The sequence below is a fragment of the Propithecus coquereli genome, unplaced genomic scaffold, assembly GCF_000956105.1.
Source record: "Propithecus coquereli isolate 6110/MARCELLA unplaced genomic scaffold, Pcoq_1.0 Scaffold67, whole genome shotgun sequence".
Classification (NCBI taxonomy): Eukaryota; Metazoa; Chordata; class Mammalia; order Primates; family Indriidae; genus Propithecus; species Propithecus coquereli.
Window position 1 is genome coordinate 3,430,166 of NW_012152729.1, and position 20,859 is coordinate 3,451,024.

Below are 20,859 nucleotides of genomic sequence, written 5' to 3' on the forward strand. Positions count from 1 at the left end.
AAAGGATGAAGAATGCTTGGGAGCTGCCTCATGCCATCCAGGATTGGAGAAGGGTGATGGATGCTGCTATCTGGCACAAAAAGAAGCCAGTAGGAAAGGGTCACCATCAATACCAGTGACATCATTTCACCCCATGATTCATAATTAGCGATGGAAAAATTTGCCTATCTTGAGGGGAGAGGCTCTTGTGTGAAAGAGGCCAGTGTCCACAATTGCTTCCAAATTTCTCTGCTCTGTGATGAACCAACAAAGGTTCTGGAAATTCCTTTAGGATAGGCCATTAGGGGATGGAGCAGGTCACTTAAGCTGAGCTTGTGCTTTACTGATGCAAAGGCACCACAGAGCTAAAACAAGCTTTTTTTAAATGATGAAATATTACCTTTGCACACAAAATGAGCCAATGCATAGTGTTTCTCTGAGCCAAAGACAAAATTTATGGCAATGGGTAATTGGATTTATACTTCTCTACAGTAAAATTAACTGGGAAAAAATTCTCTTAGTTTTGTGTCATTTTCCCACTGATCTGATATAGGAAGTTTGGGGCAGTGCTTTTTCATGGGTATGCCACAAAAAGCACAATAAAAGGATTTATTAGTTCTATGAAACTGACATATGTTAGCTGGAAGAATAATTACAACTGGCAAAAGGAAAAATGTCACCAGCAGTTCAACTATCTACAGTTTGTTTTTTGGTTGTAAGCTTGCAAGAAGTTGCTACAATGATGCCACTACACTCTACCCAGGGCAACAGAGCAAGACTCTGTCTCAAAAAAAAAAAATTATTTTAAAGCCCTCTGAATTCCAAAATACCTTTTCAGTGGCAAGGCCATGGAGCCAAAGATCCAGGAAACCTGAATTCTCAATCCAGCTTTGTCATTTAGGTTGTATCACACTGTGCAAACCACTTCACATCTTTGGTTTTTAGTATCTTCATCTGTACAATGAAGTGGTTGAGCTAGTTGACCTAATTCTTTGAATGGTGAATTCCGGGAGGTGGAATTAGTTTCCATGGTGAAGTTAATGTAAGAGCTGCAATTGAGTGCAGTTGCCAAACAATTTTAAAATAAGAGTCGGTTATTATAGCAGGAGTTTTATGTTTTTAAAAGGCTGTCAACAGTGGGAGTTACAAGTCAAGCTGTTGAAACTTGGTGATCTCCTGCATATATTCAAAAACTTTATAAAGTTCAATATATAGGCATATCATTTCCAACTGGCTACATATGGTGTTTGTAGTTGTTTTACAACATTCTGTAATTAGATCTGAGAATGTGGCTTTTATTTATTAAACAAAATTCTGTTGACTGGCACAGAGTTTTCTCCACACACAACATAAACACACACACGACTGACATTCTCAAGCTTCCTGTCTAGTAAGAATCCTCTGATACTGAATCAGAACAGTATTTTAGCTAAAGTGTTCTGCACCTTCAATTTCAGAGTTTCTAAAGTTTATTTCGTGCATGAATCCTCTGGTGTTTAGTAAGAGCTGAGCTTCGGCTAAAGTTTTTCCCACATTCTTTACAAGAATAGGGTTTTTCTCCAGTATGAATTCTCTGATGATCATGCAGGTTGGTTTTCTTTCGGAAGGCTCGTCCACATTCATTACATTCATAGGGTTTCTCTCCGGTATGAGTTCTCTCATGCTGAATAAGAGATGAACTTTGACTGAAGGCTTTTCCACAGTCTATACATTCATAGGGTTTCTCTCCGGTGTGGGTTCTCTCATGTTGAGTAAGCGATGAGCGTCGACTGAAGGCTTCTCCACACTCATTACATTCATAGGGTTTTTCTCCAGTATGAATTCTGTGATGCTCTATGAAACTTGTACTCCTTTTGAAAGCTTTTCCACATACATTACATTGATATGGTTTCTCCCCAGGATGAGAAATAGGTTGTTGACTAAAGGCCTGCTCACAGTCATAGGGGTTCTCTCCAGAATGAATCCTCTGATGGTCAGTAAAGTCTGTAATGTGACTGAAGTCTTCCCCACAGTCATTACAATGATAGGATTTCACCTCAGTTAGAGTGCTTTCATCTTGTGTAAGTGATAAGCTATGCTTGAAATCTATGCTGTAGTTATTGCTTTGGTAAGGTTTGCCTCTCTTATGAATCCTCATATGTTTATAAAGGGATGGGCTTTGACCAAAAGCCCTCCCACATATGCTACATTCAAAAGGTTTCTCGCCAGTATGAGTCCTCTCATGTTGGACTAGGGAAGAACATCGACTGAAGGCTTTCCCACATTCTTTACATTGGAAGGGCTTCTCTCCACTATGTGTGACCTCGTGTTGAGTGAGGGATGTTCCATGCCTGAAGGACCTCCCACATAGGTTACATCGATAGGGCTTCTCTCCGGTGTGAATTCTCTGGTGTTGAACAAGGGAGGAGCTGCGCTGGAAGGCTTTCCCACAGAGACTGCACTGATAGGGTTTCTCTCCTGTGTGAGCGTTCTCATGTTGACCAAGGGATGAGCTATGCCTGAAGGCCTTTCCACACACATTACATTCAAAGGGTTTCTCCCCAGTGTGAATTCTCTGATGCTCAGTAAGCTGTGTCTTCCAGAGGAAGGTTTTCCCACAGTCAGTACATTCATGGTGTTTCTTTCCAGGATAAATTCCCTGATCTGTACCATTGGGGAAAGCTCCCTCTCCTTTGTGAGTTTTCTCATGTTTAGTAAGTGATGATCTATGAATAAAGGCTTTTCTACATTTATTACATTTAAAGGGTTTCTTTTTTGCAAGGATATTGCTCTGGTTAAGTAAGTCTGAATTATGTCCCAAATTGCTTCCAAGTGTCTCACATTCACTAAGTCCTATTCTAAAAGGAATGTTCAGTTGTGTAACAAGGTCTGTGTTCAATCTAGAGTTTTCACCAAATTTATTTTGCTCAAAACTTTCTTGTGGTGTGATTATTTTCTTCTGGGTGGGTGTCTCTGGCCCCAGATGTCTCTTCCAGTTTTCCTGGTGCCTCTCTAACTGGCTGTCAACATCCCAGGAGTCTTCTAATGTGGCATGTGAGAGATTATCTGTGCTATGGGATACTTCTGATACATTCTGCGGCAGATACGATGATTTGGCTTCAGGCCTGATCTTCCAGTCTGAAAGAAATCCAAAGTACAAAAGTCCCCTATTCCTTCCTCTTGAAACAAACTGCTACAGGAGGGATTAGGAAATGAAAGAGATACAAATTATACATGACTCTGTTTTGAAATTAGTCCTGTATCCTGGGGAAAAGACCCAAAATGGAGGAAAGGAAGAGTGAAGAGAGGTAATAGTGAAGGCTGTAGACCCAGATGTGTGGTAAGTCCAGAGAATGAGGAAAGCCCATCCAGGAGGGGTGGTTAGGGAATAAGGGAATATGTGAGCATGAGTGTGTTAGGCATGGATACAAATGGAACAGATCATAGTCTACCTTGCAGGATACTATCTGCTCTCCATGTCACCTGTCCTTTTACAAACCACCATGAAATCTATTTTCCTAATACATCCATTTAATAATTTATTTAAGGTCCAGTCTTTAAGATTCCAGGTCTCCAAACGCTGCAAAGAAAATCTACACCCAGTGAACTAACCAAAATGGTTCTTTGACATACTTGGGAGATCAAGGACTATACTTTACAAACTGAGGAAGAGTAGATTTCAGGAGGTAAATCATCTTTGCCCTTGTAACTGGTGCTTTTGGTCCATTTGAACTCTGGTTCTACACTAATCACCTCTTTTGACCAAGGAGGATATATTTCGATCTGCCTAATAAACCTATCTCTAAATCCCCATTTTTATTTCAGAATACCAGTAGTAGAGAATTAATTAATACCTAGGTTCTAAGAATGAGAAACTTTAAAATCTAAGGGCAGAAAGCTGGGTGTGGGTGGCTCATGCCTGTAATCCTAGCACTCTAGGAGGCTGAGGCAGAGGATTGCTTGAGCTCAGGAGTTTGAGACCAGCTTGAACAAGAGCAAGATCCTGTCTCTACTAAAAATAGAAAAAAAATTAGCTGGGCAACTAAAAATAGAAAAAATTAGCTGGGCACGGTGGTGCATGCCTGTAGTCCCAACTACTAAGGAGGCAGAGGCAGGAGGATCACCTGAACCCAGGAGTTTGAGGCTGCTGTGAGCTAGGGTGACGCCACAGCACTCTAGCCTGAGCAACAGGGTGAGACACTGTCTCAAAAAAAAAAAAAAAAAAAAAACAAAAAAAAAAAAAAAAAAAAATCCCAAGAAAAACTAAGAGCAGGGAGCTTTCTGGAATGATGAAAATGTTCCATATTGACAGGAATTTGGGTTCGATGCATCCATGAATTTGTTGAAACCAACTAGATGGCACATGTAAGGGCTGTACATTTCACTGTATGTAACATTTCCTTAAAACATACAACTGTAAACAAATATTGAACTCTAGTTAATGATATGCATGCTCAAGTGTGTAGAGATAAAATGTCCTCATGTCTGCAACTTACTTGGAAATACATCAAAAAGATGAATTGATAAATGGATAGATGAAGAGATATCTGATAACACAAATATAACAAAACGTTAATGAAACAAATGTAATAATCTTGGTGGTAGGTATGTGCTGTTAGCTGTATAATTTTTTCAACTTTTCTATATATTTGAAAATTTTCATGATAAAATGTTGGGAAGGGAAAAAAAACAACGAAGGGGACCTAAACCCCAAAATTCCTTACTCTGCAACAAGAATCAACTCTAAACCCCTGAGGGCAGAGAATGATTTATATATTTTTTTAAGAACCCTCAGTCAGATATTTGAGAAATGCTTGTAGAAATAATTAATGAGGAAGTTATTTCCCCAGCCAGATTTCATAATAATCAATCAAGTAATTTCTGACTGTTTTCTATATGCTCTGCAACACAGATACGATGTATAGAAATACTGTAATAAATAGATTCGTCCTCCAGGAGCCTGAAATCTAAGAATAGAAGCAAGACTCAATCTCTTGGCAATTAAAAAAAAAAGCAAAACCATCAGATGGCATATTATTAAATCTGAGTTTGTATAGTGGAGATGATATAAATGGTATTTGTAATCAGGGAAGAAAGATATAAATATATTATTATACATTATTTCAAGGATTATATAGACCTTGAATTCCAAGAACAGATAGCTTTGGATAGGCAAAACATATTACCTAATGAAGGGGAAGTATATGCTACTTACAGAGAATATTAACAGAAGTTCAACCTAAGGGGAGCTTGTTTTAGCAGAAAAAGAAAGATAATACTGCAAAGTATGGCAAGGGACCTTTAAATCAAGGACGTTTCTATTTCCTATAATGAGGTACAGGGAGTAATAATAAGGTTTTGTCAGAGGTTTTATGAAGATAAAGCATTAAAATACAGTATGGTCCATCAACTGATGAATGGTTAAACGAGATGTGGTATAACCATGCAACTGAATAAAAAGGAATGAAGTACTGATACATGCTACAAATGAATGAATCTTAAAAACATTAGGCAGGCCGGGTGTGGTGGCTCACGCCTGTAATCCTAGCTCTCTGGGAGGCCGAGGCGGGCGGATTGTTTGAGCTCAGGAGTTCGAAACCAGCCTGAGCAAGAGCGAGACCCCGTCTCTACTAAAAATAGAAAGAAATTAATTGGACAACTAAAAATATACAGAAAAAATTAGCCGGGCATGGTGGCATATGCCTGTAGTCCCAGCTACTCGGGAGGCTGAGGCAGGAGGATCGCTTGAGCCCAGGAGTTTGAGGTTGCTGTGAGCTAGGATGACACCACGGCACTCTAGCCCGGGCAACACAGTGAGACTCTGTCTCAAAAAAAAAACAACATTAGGCAAAGTGCCAGAAGCCAGTCATACATTATATGATTCCGTTTATACAAACTGTGCAGAATGGCCAAATCCACAGAGATAGAAAGTAGATCAGTGGTTGTCAGGGGCTGAAAGGAGTGAGGAATGGGGACTAAACTATTAATGGATATGAAGTTTCTTTTTGGGGTGATGTAAATGTTCTGAAATTAGATAGTGGTAATGTTTGTACAACTCTCTGAACATATGAAAAAACACTGACCTGTACACTTTAAAGGGGTGAATCTTATGGTATGTGAATTATATCTTGATATAGCTGTAATTCTAAAAATCCAATATGGATTATAAAAAGAAAAGACTAAGTGAGAAACTCCAACTGATAATGATAGTAATCTAAACCCAGGGCCTGGTTTAGGATGTTATCAGTAGAAGGTAAAAGGCAAGAAAAATCTAAGCTACTTCTCAAAGGAAGAAAATAACCCAGGTGGAAAGAAAAAGGACTAAACTGATTATGATGTCTGGCTTGAGGGACTGATTAGAAATCCAGTGGATTCTAACAGACAAGGGTAGAAATGGAAAACGGGCAAGGCAGTAAAATGTGCTGGTTGGGGAAAAAAGATGATGAATTTAGACTTTACGTATTCAATATGAACTGTGTGAAATTTCAAGTGGAGATGTCCTGTGAGAGAAAAAGAAGTGACTAGGGTACAAGTAAGGGAGATTTTTGAGTCCACTGCATAGAATAAGGAGCTGCAATGACCGTAAGGCAGGACCCTTTTAGGGAGGTATTAGAGAAGGTCTAGGAGGCTGGAGGGCAGATTCCTTAAGGCAGATCCACTCAGGGGGAAAAGCAAGAAAAGCCAAAGACCTAAAGCCAAGCAGCACTTAGCAAGCCAGGACACTGGGAGAGGATGATACTCCAGGAACCACAGAGGAGCAATGAGTCAATTAGCACAAATGTGGGATGGAGGGAAGATGCTGTTGCTCCCCATGCAGATGTTTTAGGCATGTGGTCAGGGAAGGGCATCTGAAGACAAGTTATAAAGAAGGGAGAATCAAGGCTGTGGGTGTTTCCTGTAAGTCTGGAGCATCTGACAGTGGAAGGAACAAGACAAACAAGAGACTAGGGGTTTCAATTCGTGTCTGAATGAATACAAAAGGGATCTCTAATTAATGAAGGAAGTTGAAGGCCACCAGGAGAAAATAATCCAATAAGTAGGGTTACAGGATAGGCAAAAATGGTATTCTGAGTGTAGGGCAAAAGCTACTTTTAGAAAGAAAAAAGGGGTCCCCTTTGCCTCTAAGACCTACTAACACTCTTTTGAAAAAGAGAGACATAATGAGGTGTCACCCAGATGGCTTCAGCTTTCTGTGCAGGTCTAGGGGCTCCCAACCCAGCTGCTGAAGGGAGCTTCCCCTTTCTAAGCTGTGCCAGTATCTGCATTCACTTCTACATGCCTGAGTCTCACTCATTCTCATTTACCTGGACAGAAAGGTCTTTGGATTTCTCCCTCTGATATCCATGGCTCTTCTCCTTGCTCCAATTTGAAGATCACCTCTGGCTTGGAAACTTGATATCCTGCTCATGGGTAAATACACAAGATTTGGTTGTTTGTGCAAGTGGACAAAGAACCCTCCTAAGGACAAGTCAGTACTAGTCCTTGATCCTCAGGAACTCTGAAGGAAAAAAAAGGTGCAACTTAAGGAGTCATGCAATCAAACTGCCTATTTCCAGTTCTGCAAAATAAGGACCTTTTACCTAAAGAGCAGGCTCAAAACCCCGTAAAGCTGGGTCCCAATGAGATTAACAAACTCTGACCCCTGAACACCCTGCTCACGGTTACCTAAGCTATGAGCACCACAACCTTAGCAACCAAGGAAGGAAAGACCCACCAATAGGCAAGACACTCAGAGAAGTGGTCCTTACCAACAGAAACCAGGTGGCTGTAGTTCTCCAGCATCACATCCCTGTATAATCTCCTCTGAGCAGGGTCGATGTGGTGCCATTCTTCCTGGGTGAAGTCCACAGACACATCTTTGAATGTCACTGATTCCTGTAGGATCACATTCCTGCTCAACTAGGGATCAACCCTACAAATGTTCCCATGGCAATACTGGGAACATACTATAGGATCTAACAGAAGCAGTGACCACACATTTGTCGGCCTGAGGGTGTAATGATGGGTTATATATACTAGTTGTTAACATCAGTTTTTAAAGGATCTAGTAGTATGTCATGCAGGTAAGTCATGAGGGGTAGTTTGTCCTGCAAAGCTATATTCCCACTTAGCTATCTTCTCAGATTCCTTCAAAGTCCAGTGTTTTCATACAATCACCAATACCTTGCTGCCCATTCATTTCCTTTGTTACAAAATCCAAATACAGTGGGTAGTAAAAAGTGATGGCCCTCTTCTTCATCCCCATAACCAATCCCACTTTACTCCCCAGAAATAATCTCTCAGTTTGCTGTATACACTTAGAGGCCCTTGTCCATGTTTAACATGCACACACACACATCCAGAACCACACCCATATCTCCAACAGAGAATCCTGTTTTATGAAATACCATACATATCGTTCTACAATTTACTTTTTACATTTACCTATATATCTTGGAGATCTTTCCATAGTGATATATATAATTTCATCTTATTGCTTTGAACTGTTTCATAGTACTCCTGTATCATAAGGTACCCACTGCCTAAAACTAACAGAACCCCACCGTATTAACAATAAAACTCAAATTCCCCCATCGCTCACTGGGCTGGAACATGCTGGTCTTGGTGTTGCTTGACTACATCAAGCCTGTTCCCACCCTGGCCCTTTTGCTTGCTCTACCCTCTAGATCTCTTCATGGTTGACAACTAGCTACTAGTTACTTTGGTGTCATCTCAAGCATGGCCCCCTTGGAAATGTCTTAGCACCTCCTTCTAATTTACTCTCCATCACATTACTGTGTTTAATTTTCCTCCTAGCCCACGTATCTTTCACTGCCCAAATTCTTGCCACCTGAACTCAGGAACAAAACAGATTCAGATAAAAAGGCCACTTGTACTTTTAACAATTATCTGAGATTAGCTTGTTAGCTTACTGTTTATCTCCCTCTATAAGCCCCATGAGAACAGAGACTTTATCTTTCTTGATCGCACTAAACATCTGTTTCCTGAGTTGAGCATTAAGGAGATGGGTAAGATTTGAACTTTAGAGAAGACAGGAATGGCCCATTCTAGGGAGTGAGGTACATGACCACATCCATACATAACACTGCCTCCCCTGTACCATGTTCCTGCTCAGCACTGTGGCCATGTCCCTGCAGCAGCAGAGCAGGGTTGAAAAGGGCCATTTTTCTGACCAAGGTCAGGGATCTGACTGATTAGATCTTTACCAGATGCCTGGCTTTACTATGTATACTGCGGCAGACTAAAAATGCAAAAGAAAAACACTGCAGTCCTTGAATAAGTTTCAGTTTATTTTAAAAAGTGTTATCTATTAGCACACACTATGAGACAATGCACAGTAAGGCGAGGCGCTGCAGGACTCAAAGCAGGAAAGACTGGGTGAGGGAGCAGAGACTTCAAGGCAGGATCTGCACTGGCTCCTAAGGGGTAAGTGCCACTTGGACAGCAGAAAAACACATGGGAATCCAATCCAGGGACTGAGAAGCTTGAGGAGGGAGGCAGGTCTTGGGCGAGGCATGACCAGCAAGGGAAAGGGAGTTGGACCAGCCACTTTAAGTTAGGCGGCAAGAAGTAAAGCCTTCTCCCTGTTGCCTGTTCTGCCTTCTACACACCCCATCTCTTTGATTTAGTCATAGTCTTTGGCCAACCTGAAGTCCTTTGCTTGACTGGCTCCCCATATTTCACACATGGTCTCCTGGTTTTATTCTGCTCTCCCCAAAAGTCTGCACGAATAGTAAAGAATGTGCTAACTAGCAAACAAGTGTCTGTTGCAAGTGATTCACCATTTCTCTTGACAGGGCAACCACTGGCCTCTGTTCTTCGAAGAACTCTTGGATCCCACCAACTCTTTTTTTCCTGGGCACTATCATAGTCACCTCTCTACAACACAAATTTGATCATGCTTACAAACCCTTCGTTTCTTCCCACTTTTCCCTCACTCTAGTCTGTGCCATCATCTTCGTCGTGACTACTGCTACAACCTCCTAGCTCATCTCTCCTTTTCCACTCCTGCCCTCGCCCAAGTTCATTTCCCATATGAAAACCAGAGTGAACTTGTTAAAACCTGCTAGATCAAGTCACTCTGTTCCACAGCCTCCAACGGCACCCCAATCCATACCAATAAAGTCTTTACAGTGGCCTACACCGCCCTTCACGATCAGGTGCCTGGGCTGGTTTTATCTCAAGCCTCCTGCCCTGCCCACGGCTCTCCCTGAACTCCTCACGATTCCTGGAAGACATTAAGCACGCTTCTGCCTTGGAGCCTCTATTCCGGCTGGGAGCCTCTTCCTGCACCTATGACTATGGCCCCCCATGCACCTGCTTCAGCCCTTTGTTCAAATGTCGCCTCATCATAGCTACCTTCCCCCACCACCCTATATAAAATAGCAACCCCGTCCTGCACTGTCACTGTTTTATTTTTTTCCTTTTCCATAGCCCTTACCACCTGACATATCGTAGTTTTATTTGTTTACAGTCTATATTCCACAGCAGAATACAAACTCCAGGAGAGCGGGAAGACTATTTATTTTCTTTATTGCTGAATCTCCATTGCCTAGAACAGGTCTAACATGTAGTGGGTGCCCTATAAATATTTGTCTTGAGATTAAAAATTAGATTCCTTAGTGGTAAGCTTCAGAGCCCTTCGTGACCTAGTCCCCCTGTACCTCCATAGCCTCAGCTCTGGCTTCTCCTCCCCTCATACACCAAAATTTGGCTGTGCAGAAGAGTTTCAGCTCCTGGAAACAAAAACACTCTCTTTCACCTCTGTGCTCAGCCTTTCCCCCGTGCCTGGCTCAGGTTCACTCTTCACCAAGACTCAGTCAAGTTCTCTCCTCTGGGGCTCTACTCCTGCCCCCAGGTTCACATCCCAGCAGCTCCCCTCCCTGGGCCTCTCTCCAGCGCAGCTCATAAAATACTATGACATTTTTCTGCCCGTTACCCCTTGGTCACTCCTACCAAACTATGTTCCTACAGGGTCAAGACCTTAGCTCAGGCACCTTCAAACCTCCAAAACCAATGTGGTACATAAAAGACAACCAAAAGTATGCAAGATTGCATAGGTGAGACATACCAGATCTTTGGTATGAGTTAGCCACTCTGAGCTACATCAACTTGAGGGCATTCCCAACACTGCAGGTCATGCCTTGGACTATAATAAATGATCCTGTAACACCTTTTAGACAGCTGCTTACCCTTCCTCCAGATATAACGGGACGTCATCAACCCCATTTAAAAACTAGCAAAGTTATCAAGAAGTATCAGATCTTCCCTTTCCTCAGGCTGTCATAAAAAAGGCCAAATGATGGAGCTGAAAGCAAGGAACTAGAAATGGCATGTCCTAAATTGAGAAAACTCAATTCCTAAAAATCTCCACAACTAGTAAATAATATCTTTGAGCCAATCTTGCATCTCCTGGAGATCCAATTACCTCATCAATAACATGGATTCTCTGAACTGGAGAAATAAGAGCTTCATAGCAGACCAGGTGACAGGGCACTTCCAGAAAAGGAGTACATGTGCAACTACAAAGGGACACTTTCCCTCCACTCCATCACATACCAATTCCACACGAGAAATTGGCTGCAATTTTAACTCGAGTTTGTAACTTTGAAACTCTGCAAAGTAGAAAAAAAGAGAATGGCAGCTGGTGAGTAAAAAATATCTAATTTATAAAAACTGTCCCCTCTAAGATCCAAAATAGTTTGCCCAATTAGAAACACTGAATTTACAGTACGTGTTTTCACTTAAGTACTCAGTGTCCTCTGAGATCAAACCAATAGTAGTTTGCTAAGCTGAGAGCTGACAGTGTACCTAACAACTGAGTACAGAAAGAAGCGGATTACTGTCAACCTTTGCATACACACACAGCTGCCCTAACTCCATCACCATTCACAGTATCCCAAGCCGGAAACCTGGACCGTATCCGTGACTCTTCATTTTTCCTTTATGCCCTGCAGTCACCAAAAGCCTCAGAAATGTCTCCTGAATTCAGGCCCGCCCCTTCATCCTTCAAACCAGTTCCAATCTTCCCTTGCCAAAGACAGCAGTAAGCCAGGTACCAGCAGTCTAGATCTATGCAGTCTAATATGGCAGCCACTAGCCACATGTAACCATTCACTTGTGTTTTTAAACTAAGGATTTAGATGTTCCTCAATCACAAACTGGTTTTAAACATTGGGGGGAAAAAACAAACAAACTTGCAATGAGACTAGTCCAAATTGACATGTGTGGTAAGTATAAAATACACACCAGACCTAGTACCAAAAAAGAATGTAAAAATATCTCATTAGTAATTTAAAAATATTGATTATATGTAGAAATGGTAATATTCTGGATATGTTGGGTTAAATAATATTATATATCACTAAAATTAATTTCACCTGTTTCTTTTCACATTGTGGCTATATGAAAATTTAAAAATACTTGTGGCTTGTATTTCTTTTGGACAGCATTGCTCTAGATTGTTCTAGATCTCCACCTCAGACCATTATCTTTCTCTCAAACTTTGCCTCCTGCCATACACCCATGCTTCTGCCCCGTGGACTCTGCCCTGATGACATCATTCTCTTGTGTCTCCTTGCTTTTATACATCCTCTTCTGACCATAATGTACTTTCTTCCCTCAGCTCTGCAGGAAAAATTCCTAGCCATCTCTCTAGAACCAGTTCAGTGGTCCCTTCCCTGCTGAAGCTTTTCCAGATCCTCCCCATCCCCCTTTAGCATCTGGTCCACATCTCCAGCTCAGAACTGTAGCCATCCACTCACATTTTTCTTCCTCAAGAATTTCTAAAATTCCTTTTCATTTCAGTATCTCCAACACCAAGTGTGTTGAGATTGTCCAGAATCACCTGGAAGACCTTTGTAAATTGCCCGTACATGGAGGGCCCTGCCAAGCGTCTTTTAAAAGCTCCTCAGGTGGTTCATTATAAAAGAGCAACAACTAAGATTTACTGAACACTCACTGCAAGCCAGACACCGAGCTCGGTCATTTCTGTGCCCCCTCTCACTACATTTCCTCATGGAAGCCTTATCACCACCCCACAGGATGCAGGTACCACTTCCTCCTCGTTCCGAAGCATGACCCTGGTTAAGAACCCCTGCCTGGCACAGAGCAAGCACTCCCAAAACATCTGCTGAGTGAATGAATAGAGTCTGGGTAATTCTCACTGAAGGAAGACAAGCAATCGTTTTGAGGCTAAAAAAATTATGGGTTAGTGAATTAAATTCTTTGATTAGAAAAAGCAAGGGCAGGCCAGGCACGGTGGCTCATGCCTGTAATGCTCGGACTCTGGGAGGCCAAGATGGGAGGATCCCTTGAGGTCAGGAGTTTGAGACCCGCCTGAGCAAAAGTGAGACCCCGTCTCTACTAAAAATAGAGAAAATTAGCCGGGCATGGTGGCAAGCGCCTGTACTCCCAGCTCCTGGGGAGGCTGAGGCAGGAGGATCGCTTGAGCCCAGGCATTTGAGGTTGCTGTCAGCTAGGCTGATACCATAGCACTCTAGCCCAGGCAACAGAGCTAGACTCTGTCTCAAAAAAAAAAGCAAGGGCAAACTCATAAGCGATGGCATTAACAGCCAAATCTAAAGGCTGGTTCCTCTTGGGTACCAGCCAAATAGACAAATTTCTGATAAATCTAGTAAAAAGAAATTTTAAAAAATGATCTTAAAGATAAGGGGATAAACAAAACAGTAAAATACACAATAGTGTGTTAAGAAATGTGAAAAATCTTAATGAAGCGGATAATTTTTTAAATTCTATATTATCAGTGTTGACACAAAAAAGTAGAAATCTTAATAATTGAGGAAGAAATAGAGAAAATTATTCCCAAATCATCCTCTCTATAAAACATCCCGAGTCTAAATGTTTTATAGGTAAATTCTTTCAAAAGATAGGAAAAAAAAGAAATCTGATTTGATCCAGTATTATTTACAGTGGTAACATTTTATTTTTTTTTGAGACAGAGTCTCACTCCGTTGCCTGGGCTAGACTGCCGTGGCGTCATCCTAGCTCACAGCAACCTCAAACTCCTGGGCTCAAGCGATCCTCCTGCCTCAGCCTCCCAAGCAGCTGGGACTACAGGCATGCACCACCATGCCCGGCTAATTTTTTCTATATATTTTTAGTTGTCCAGCTAATTTCTTTCTATTTTTTTAGTAGAGACGGGGGTCTCGCTCTTGCTCAAGCTGGTCTCGAACTCCTGAGCTCAAATGATCCACCCGCCTCAGCCTCCCAGAGTGCTAGGATTACAGGCGTGAGCCACCGTGCCCGGCCCTGACCACACTATTTAAAATTGCACCCCTGCCTCCCCAATCCCCCTTACCTTTCTCTACCTTTTTTCCCTCTTGAGGTACTATTGCCTTCTAGTATACCATATAATTTACTTATTTACTGAATTCTTCTGTCTCCCCTTTCCAGAATGTAAGCTCCTTGAGAGCAGAGTCCTTTATAAATTCTGTTCACTAAAGTATCCCAACGGCCTAGGAAAGCACCCAACACATCGCAGGGCTCAATGACTACCTGCTGAATGAACAGATGAATGAATGATGACGAATGAGTTACAAGGTCAAGAAGAACAAAGCCTAAACTTCCACTCTCATCTATCCATTGCCTGCAGCCCACAGCTGCTGCCACACAGGACAATGGTGTAATGAATATGCCCCCTCATCTTCTTGCCTTCCAACTCCCCTGACCCCCAAAGTCAATCAGCTCTGTCCCCCTTCCCCTTCTTTATCACCTGCTTAGACTGTGCTCCTACTCAAAGGTACCATCTCTATTGACTCTTTCCCACAGGCAAATTTCCTGCCCCTCTCTGAACTCGCAGCGGCCTCTGCACCTCTGCAACTACACTTTAAAGCACCTATCTTGTGGCATACTTCTGTATGAGACTGTCTGCTTCCACCCAATTAACTTTCCAGAGAAGCAGTCACATGACCCATTACTCATCTTTGTATTCCCCGAGGGCCAACTTCAGAGAAGGGGAACCACTGACAAAGGGACATTTCTGCCTAAAAAGCCCCAATGTAGGGCCAGTGTTCTGTTCTGTCCTTCATCCCTGGTCATCATCCACAGCCTGAGTTAGATGACCCAAGTGGACCATTAGGCCATTCCATGGGAATATAACTGAACCAGAGTGCTGGGGGAACACAGCTTTAAAAGTGAAGTTTAAAGCATTCCTTAAAATTCACTGCTCAGAACATGTATCCACTGTCACCATTAAAAAGGCAACCCCTCCTTTGGAAAGTACCATAGACCCTGAGGAGGTGTTAAGTCATCCTAACTCTAACAGCCTATCGAGGAAACATTTTGTATGTAAAGGTGATAATGATCATGATTTGCTCTGGCTCTCCTCAAACCAAATAACTGTCTTGTTCTAGTATTATTACTTGTCTTACTTTTTAAGGCTCATTTGGGTAAAACAGAAACATAAGAAGTAAAAAAAAAAAAAAAAAGAACATAAAAGCATTATAATATTGTGTGCTTAATTTACTGTAAACTGCTTTTAGAGGACATTACTAGTTGGTGTTTTTATCTGGATTGATCTTGATCGTCTCACACACCTAGCAACCACAATCTGTCACTTTTCCTTAATTCTAAAGAGTGTGGATTGAAAGATCCAGAGACCACCTGAATCTTATTTTCACCAATATACTCTGCAAATCAATGGATAACCTCACAGTTGTGATGCTTCTAGAAAGTGGCCCCTCTGCCACAAGAATTAATGGATTCACAAATCAACTTCATTATTAATTAAAGTGAAGGCTGGACTTCTGGGAGTGGTGTGCACTATTATACCTTTGTTAAGGCAGAAAACGACATGAAAAGCTTGGGGCAAGTCAGCCCTGGTTTTGTTTTTTTGCCTCCTAGCCCAAGAAAATCCATCTCCAGCCTCTTCCTTGACATGTTCTGACCAGGCTTCTTCATCCTTTTACTGCCTCTCTATGGGCCCGGGCCAGAAGCTGGGACTCCTCTTTCCTCACTCACAGTCGGTCACCTCCTCCTCCTCTACAGTTTTCCATCCTGTCACCCCACCCTCTCCATTCCTTATTGACAAGCATTCAAAGAACTCTCAACACTGACACTTCGCAACGCATCCAACCTTAATTCCTTCCACAAGATCGCACCGCCCTGGTCCTCTCTACCCCTCAGCGCAGCTCCCTTTGGGAATCTCGCTCCCCCGGCTCTGGACACCTTGGGGTTTCGCAAGGTTAGGAGGCTCCAAAACGACAGAGCCACGAACGGGAGTCGCCCAGCGTAAAACAGGGACCACTCCAAACACGCCCGGGGGGATGGGATGCCCAGGAGGTTACAAACGCGCTGCTCACCTGAGGCGCAGCCGTCGGCGGTCTCGGGGCCATTCTTGCCTCGCCAAGGCCCGGCTCCCGGACAGGGGCTGCGAAGAGAGGACAGGGCCCACTCACCGGGCTGCAACCACCGGCCCCGCCTCCGCCCCTCAACCACTACTCCAGCGGGGACCCGTGAAAGCACCGCGGACCCCGCCCAGGCCTGTCGCTCTCCTTCCCCTCAAATTAAAGGCTCCGCCGCTCCGGGGCACCCACCTCTGGCCACGCCCAGTCCCACCCGCAGGATGATGGGCGAGGCCCGGCAGACACCCGCCAAACCCGTCAGAGGTGCCGCCCGGATCCGCGCTCTCTGAATCACCGCTTTCGGGGGCGGGGCGGGGTCCGGATTTCTTGACCTCCGGCCCACCCCGGCTCCTCCCGCCCCCGCTGCAGGCTTGGTTCTCTCCGACTCTGATCTGCTTTTGGGCTGCCCAAAGCGGTCTCAGCTGCACAGGGGCCGGACAATGGCCGCAGAGGCTGAGCAGAGCCGGAAGTGCGCCTGCGCGCGCGGAGGCTCGCTCCCCGCAACGCCGGGCCCGCGGCGTGTGCGCGAACTACACTTCCCAGAGGGCCCCTCGCACGTCCCGCACAGGCGGCCTCGGAGGGCGCCGCGCACCCTCTGGGCGCAGCGGTGAGGGTCCGCTGTGCGGGCGCAGCGAGGCCTGCAGTGAGGCTCGAGCATTCGCGTGCGCGGGTGGTCCACACGTAGTCACTGAGCGCCTCCTCTGCGACAGGGCCATGCTGCTAAGGGAGGGATACATGGGTGTGTCGGGCAGGAAAGACCCCACTTTCAGAGCCTGTGTAAGCTCCTTGTGGCCAAGGCAGGCAATGCGAACGTAAACGTATCAACAAGATAATTTCAGGTCCTGATTCAGCTGTAGGAATGAGACAGGAAGGGAGTGGGGAACGTTGCATCTTCATCAAGAGACAATTTCCATCTCCTCTTATATGCCATCGTCACCTATGGGTCATTACCAAAGGCTTGGACACATTGTGACTCTCCAGGCTACACCTACCAAGAAATATTTAATGATACTACAGGAGAGAAAAAAACTTAGGATAAATTCGTGGCTTCGAGAACAGTGTGCAAGAGCGAACTGTGCAAGAGCGAACCACGTTATTTCATTACTTGGTATCCCATTGCTTAGGATTTTGTGCTTGGGACTAAGCCATAAGTGATGGAAAATTTCAACACAAAGATAGGTGAACTTTTAGATACAGCTATTGGGTTTATATAATTGTTACCGAAGCTCAGCACTTGTCTGCAAGGCCACATAAGAAGAACAAGAACAAGTGGTTGAGGAAAAGGAAAGAGAGATTTATTAATTTGCTGGCAAATGAGGAAAATGGCAGACTCCCGTTTTAAAGTACCAATTCCTAATCATAAGCAGAAATATAGAACTTTTATTTAATTGTTTAATTTCTGTTTTTTGGCTCAGACTTTGCAGGGATGAAGAAATATAGAACTTTTAAAGGGAGAGCTTTCAGTTTCAGGCTATTGTTGAATTATAGTTGGTGATTCCAGTGCGTCCCATCTCCAGTGAAGACAATCTTGTGACCTCCACCCAGACCTCCGCCTGCCCCCAGCCACCTCCCCCCCAGCAGTTCCACTGAGCCATCTCTGGTGGAACAAAGAACAAAGGACACCCCCCTGCCCCTCCTGACCACTGGCCTGAGGCGGGGATGCACATTTTAGTTCTCCACAAGGAGTGGGGGAGGTTTTAAAGAGACACAAAATATTTTTAACCTTTTTTCAGGCCACTCTCTCTGTTACATCATGATATCTTATATATCACAAATAATCTAAATTTCCTAGACTTAGACTGGATTTCTTTTTTTTTATTTTTGATTTTTTAAATTATTATTATTATTATTTTTTTTGAGACAGAGTCTCACTCTGTTGCCCGGGCTAGAGTGCCGTGACGTCAGCCTAGCTCACAGCAACCTCAAACTCCTGGGCTCAAGCAATCCTACTGCCTCAGCCTCCCAAGTAGCTGGGACTACAGGCATGTGCCACCATGCCCGGCTAATTTTTTCTATATATTTTTAGCTGTCCGATTAATTTCTTTCTGTTTTTGGTAGAGACGGGGTCTCACTCTTGCTCAGGCTGGCAGACTGGATTTTTTAACATTAGAATAGCACATACTCACATGGTAGAAAATGACTGCAACTAAATGTCCTAATGTAACATTGCTATATCAAAAGGATGAATGATGAAAAAATTAATGCTTTCTTTTACTGCTGCCAGAATATAATGCTCTGGAATTAGCAGAGGGCTAATTTAGAAATATGAATTAGAGTGGTCTGGGGAGGCATCTCTGAGGCAGAGACGTAGTACCTGCAACTGAAGAAGGCAACTGCAGGAACACAAGGGAGGAAAGAATAACAGGCTGAAGGAAATGAGCTTTTGCACCAAAAGCCCACAGGTGGGAACAAGGTTGATGTGTTTTAGGAACAGATGCCTGATGCAGCTGCCACAGAGTGAGGGACTAGACAGTGAGTAGAGGTAGGACAGGTAGGCTGGGGCTTGATAGAGCAAGGTCTTGTAACAGAGTAGTCGCCCCTCCTCCCATAGATGTGGAAGCATAAAGTTAAGAGTGGGGAGTATGTAACAGGGAATGGCCTGGGGGGAAAAAAAGGATTTTCTGTTGCTTTTTTTTTTCTTCTTTTTTGAGACAGAGAGTCTCACTCTGTTGCCCAAGCTAGAGTGCAGTGGCGTCAGCGTAGCTGACAGCAACCTCAAACTCCTGGGCTCAAGGGATCCCTGCCTCAGCCTCCCAAGTAGCTGCGACTACAGGTGTACGTCACCACGCCCGGCTAATTATTTTCTATTTTTAGTACAGACGAGGTTTCACTCTTGCCCAGGCCGGTCTCAAACTTCTGAGCTCAAGTGATACTGCCACCTCGGAGGCCTCCCAGAGTGCTAGGATTACAGGCGTGAGCCACCATGCCCAGCCGATTTTCTGTCTCTTTAAAACTTCCCCCACTCTTCTTGGGACCTGCAGCCTGGCCTCCATCCCTGAGGCAGGTTAAGTCTTGTTAAAAATCCCAGGTGGGCTGGCAGAGTTCACAGGCTTTGTCTTTGGCAGAGATGGGATGATTACAATAGTTAACAACAGTAATTGCTTGAACTGAGAACCCTCCCTTTAAAAGGTCTGTATTTCTGCCTATGTTCAGGAAATATTTGGATTTTGAGACGATAGTCTCCATTTTTCCTCCCTTTGCCGGCAAAGGAATAAAAATGTCTCTTTCCTTCCTCCCCAAACTGCTTGTCCTCGTTCTTCTGATTCGCCTCGTGGACAAGTGGCCGAGCTTTCCGTGACAGTTTTGGAGGTTGTGATAAGGACTGTAGATTTTACTTTGAGTTTGATGGGAGCCATTGGCTTGGCAACAGCAGTGGGGTGGCTTCTTATAGAGGGGATAAAAGGAACTTTTCCTGCTGTCCCAGGACTCAGAGTTGAGGATTAAGTTCTTCTATATTCTACAGAGAGACAAAAATATTTGTGGCTAGACACCCTCAGAGCTTACAAAGGGGGGCCGGGTGCTGAATTTGCCCTACTACTATTAACCATGGCATCAACATCAGCCCTCTTTCCTGGGCTATATAAAGAGAGTAGGATAGGAATAAAAAGGAAGAATTCCTCAGGACAGCAAGCCCTCCACCTGGTGGGGAATGTGGTGTTCCACATCGCCCACCCCATGAATGTAGAAAGAGAAGCACTCAAACATTGAGAGCATCCAGAAAGGGGAGGGGGTTATAAACTACCCCAGTGCCTCTCAGAGCGAGGGAAAAGGGAGTTAAAGAACAACGCCGAGTGTAAGGAGAGCAACCTGAATGTCCGCTGATTGTGTAGGGAGTAGATGCATTAGAAAATAATTGGGCTTTAGTCCCTGGGGGATTGTGCCATTCATAACAGTAAGAGGCTGTGGAAGGAACTGAGGAGATTGGAAGAAGTTGAAACAGAGCCAGATCTCCCAAATCAGGTATCCATTGGTTTTCTCCAAGGAACTCACAAATACACTCCCGTTTCTGGCACTGTGGCTCAGCAATTTTAATGCTGAATAAAATATTTTTAAAATCGGTAAGGCGTGGTGGCTCATGCCTGTAATCCTAGCATTCTGGGAGGCTGAGGTGGGAGGATCCCTTGAGGTCAGGAGTTCCAGACTAGCCTGAGCAAGAGGGAGACTCCGTCTCTACTAAAAATAGAAAAAACTAGCCAGGTGTGGTGGCTGAGGCAGGAATATCACTTGAGCCCAGGAGTTTGAGGTTGTGGTGAGCTGTGATGACACCACTGCACTCTACCTTGGGGAACAGAGTTAGACTCTGTCTCAAAAAAAATTTCCATTAGCCATAATTATGAAAATTTCCCATTAACCTCAACAACAGTTAAAAAAAAAAAAAAAAAAGAACTGAATAAGAATCAAATAGAACTTTTAAAAATGAAAAACTTTAAGTCTTAAATTAAAAACAATGCATGGGGTTAACAATAGCAGAAGAGAAAATCAGTGCAGAGAAGGTAGATCTGAGGAACTTAACCACAAATAGAGACAGAAAAAATGA

General features: G+C 43.7%; 1 protein-coding gene across 2 annotated transcripts; it reads right to left on the reverse strand.

Annotated features, from left to right (window-relative positions):
• Positions 1–773: 773 nt before the first annotated feature.
• Positions 774–16,871, reverse strand: ZFP90 (ZFP90 zinc finger protein). 2 transcript variants are annotated; one of them, XM_012660477.1, is made up of 5 exons: positions 16,618–16,871; positions 16,281–16,348; positions 7,707–7,833; positions 7,263–7,358; positions 774–3,096 (listed from the first exon to the last, which is right to left on the reverse strand). In XM_012660477.1, the coding sequence occupies exons 2-5, from the start codon at positions 16,311–16,313 to the stop codon at positions 1,442–1,444; spliced, it is 1,911 nt and encodes a 636-aa protein (XP_012515931.1). In that variant the 5' UTR covers positions 16,314–16,348; positions 16,618–16,871; the 3' UTR covers positions 774–1,441. The 2 variants fall into 2 exon arrangements, with proteins under 2 accessions (XP_012515931.1, XP_012515932.1); XM_012660478.1 differs by lacking the exon at positions 16,618–16,871 and adding an exon at positions 16,537–16,554 and having other exon boundaries at positions 1,442–3,096.
• Between the last annotated feature and the right edge of the window lie 3,988 nt (positions 16,872–20,859).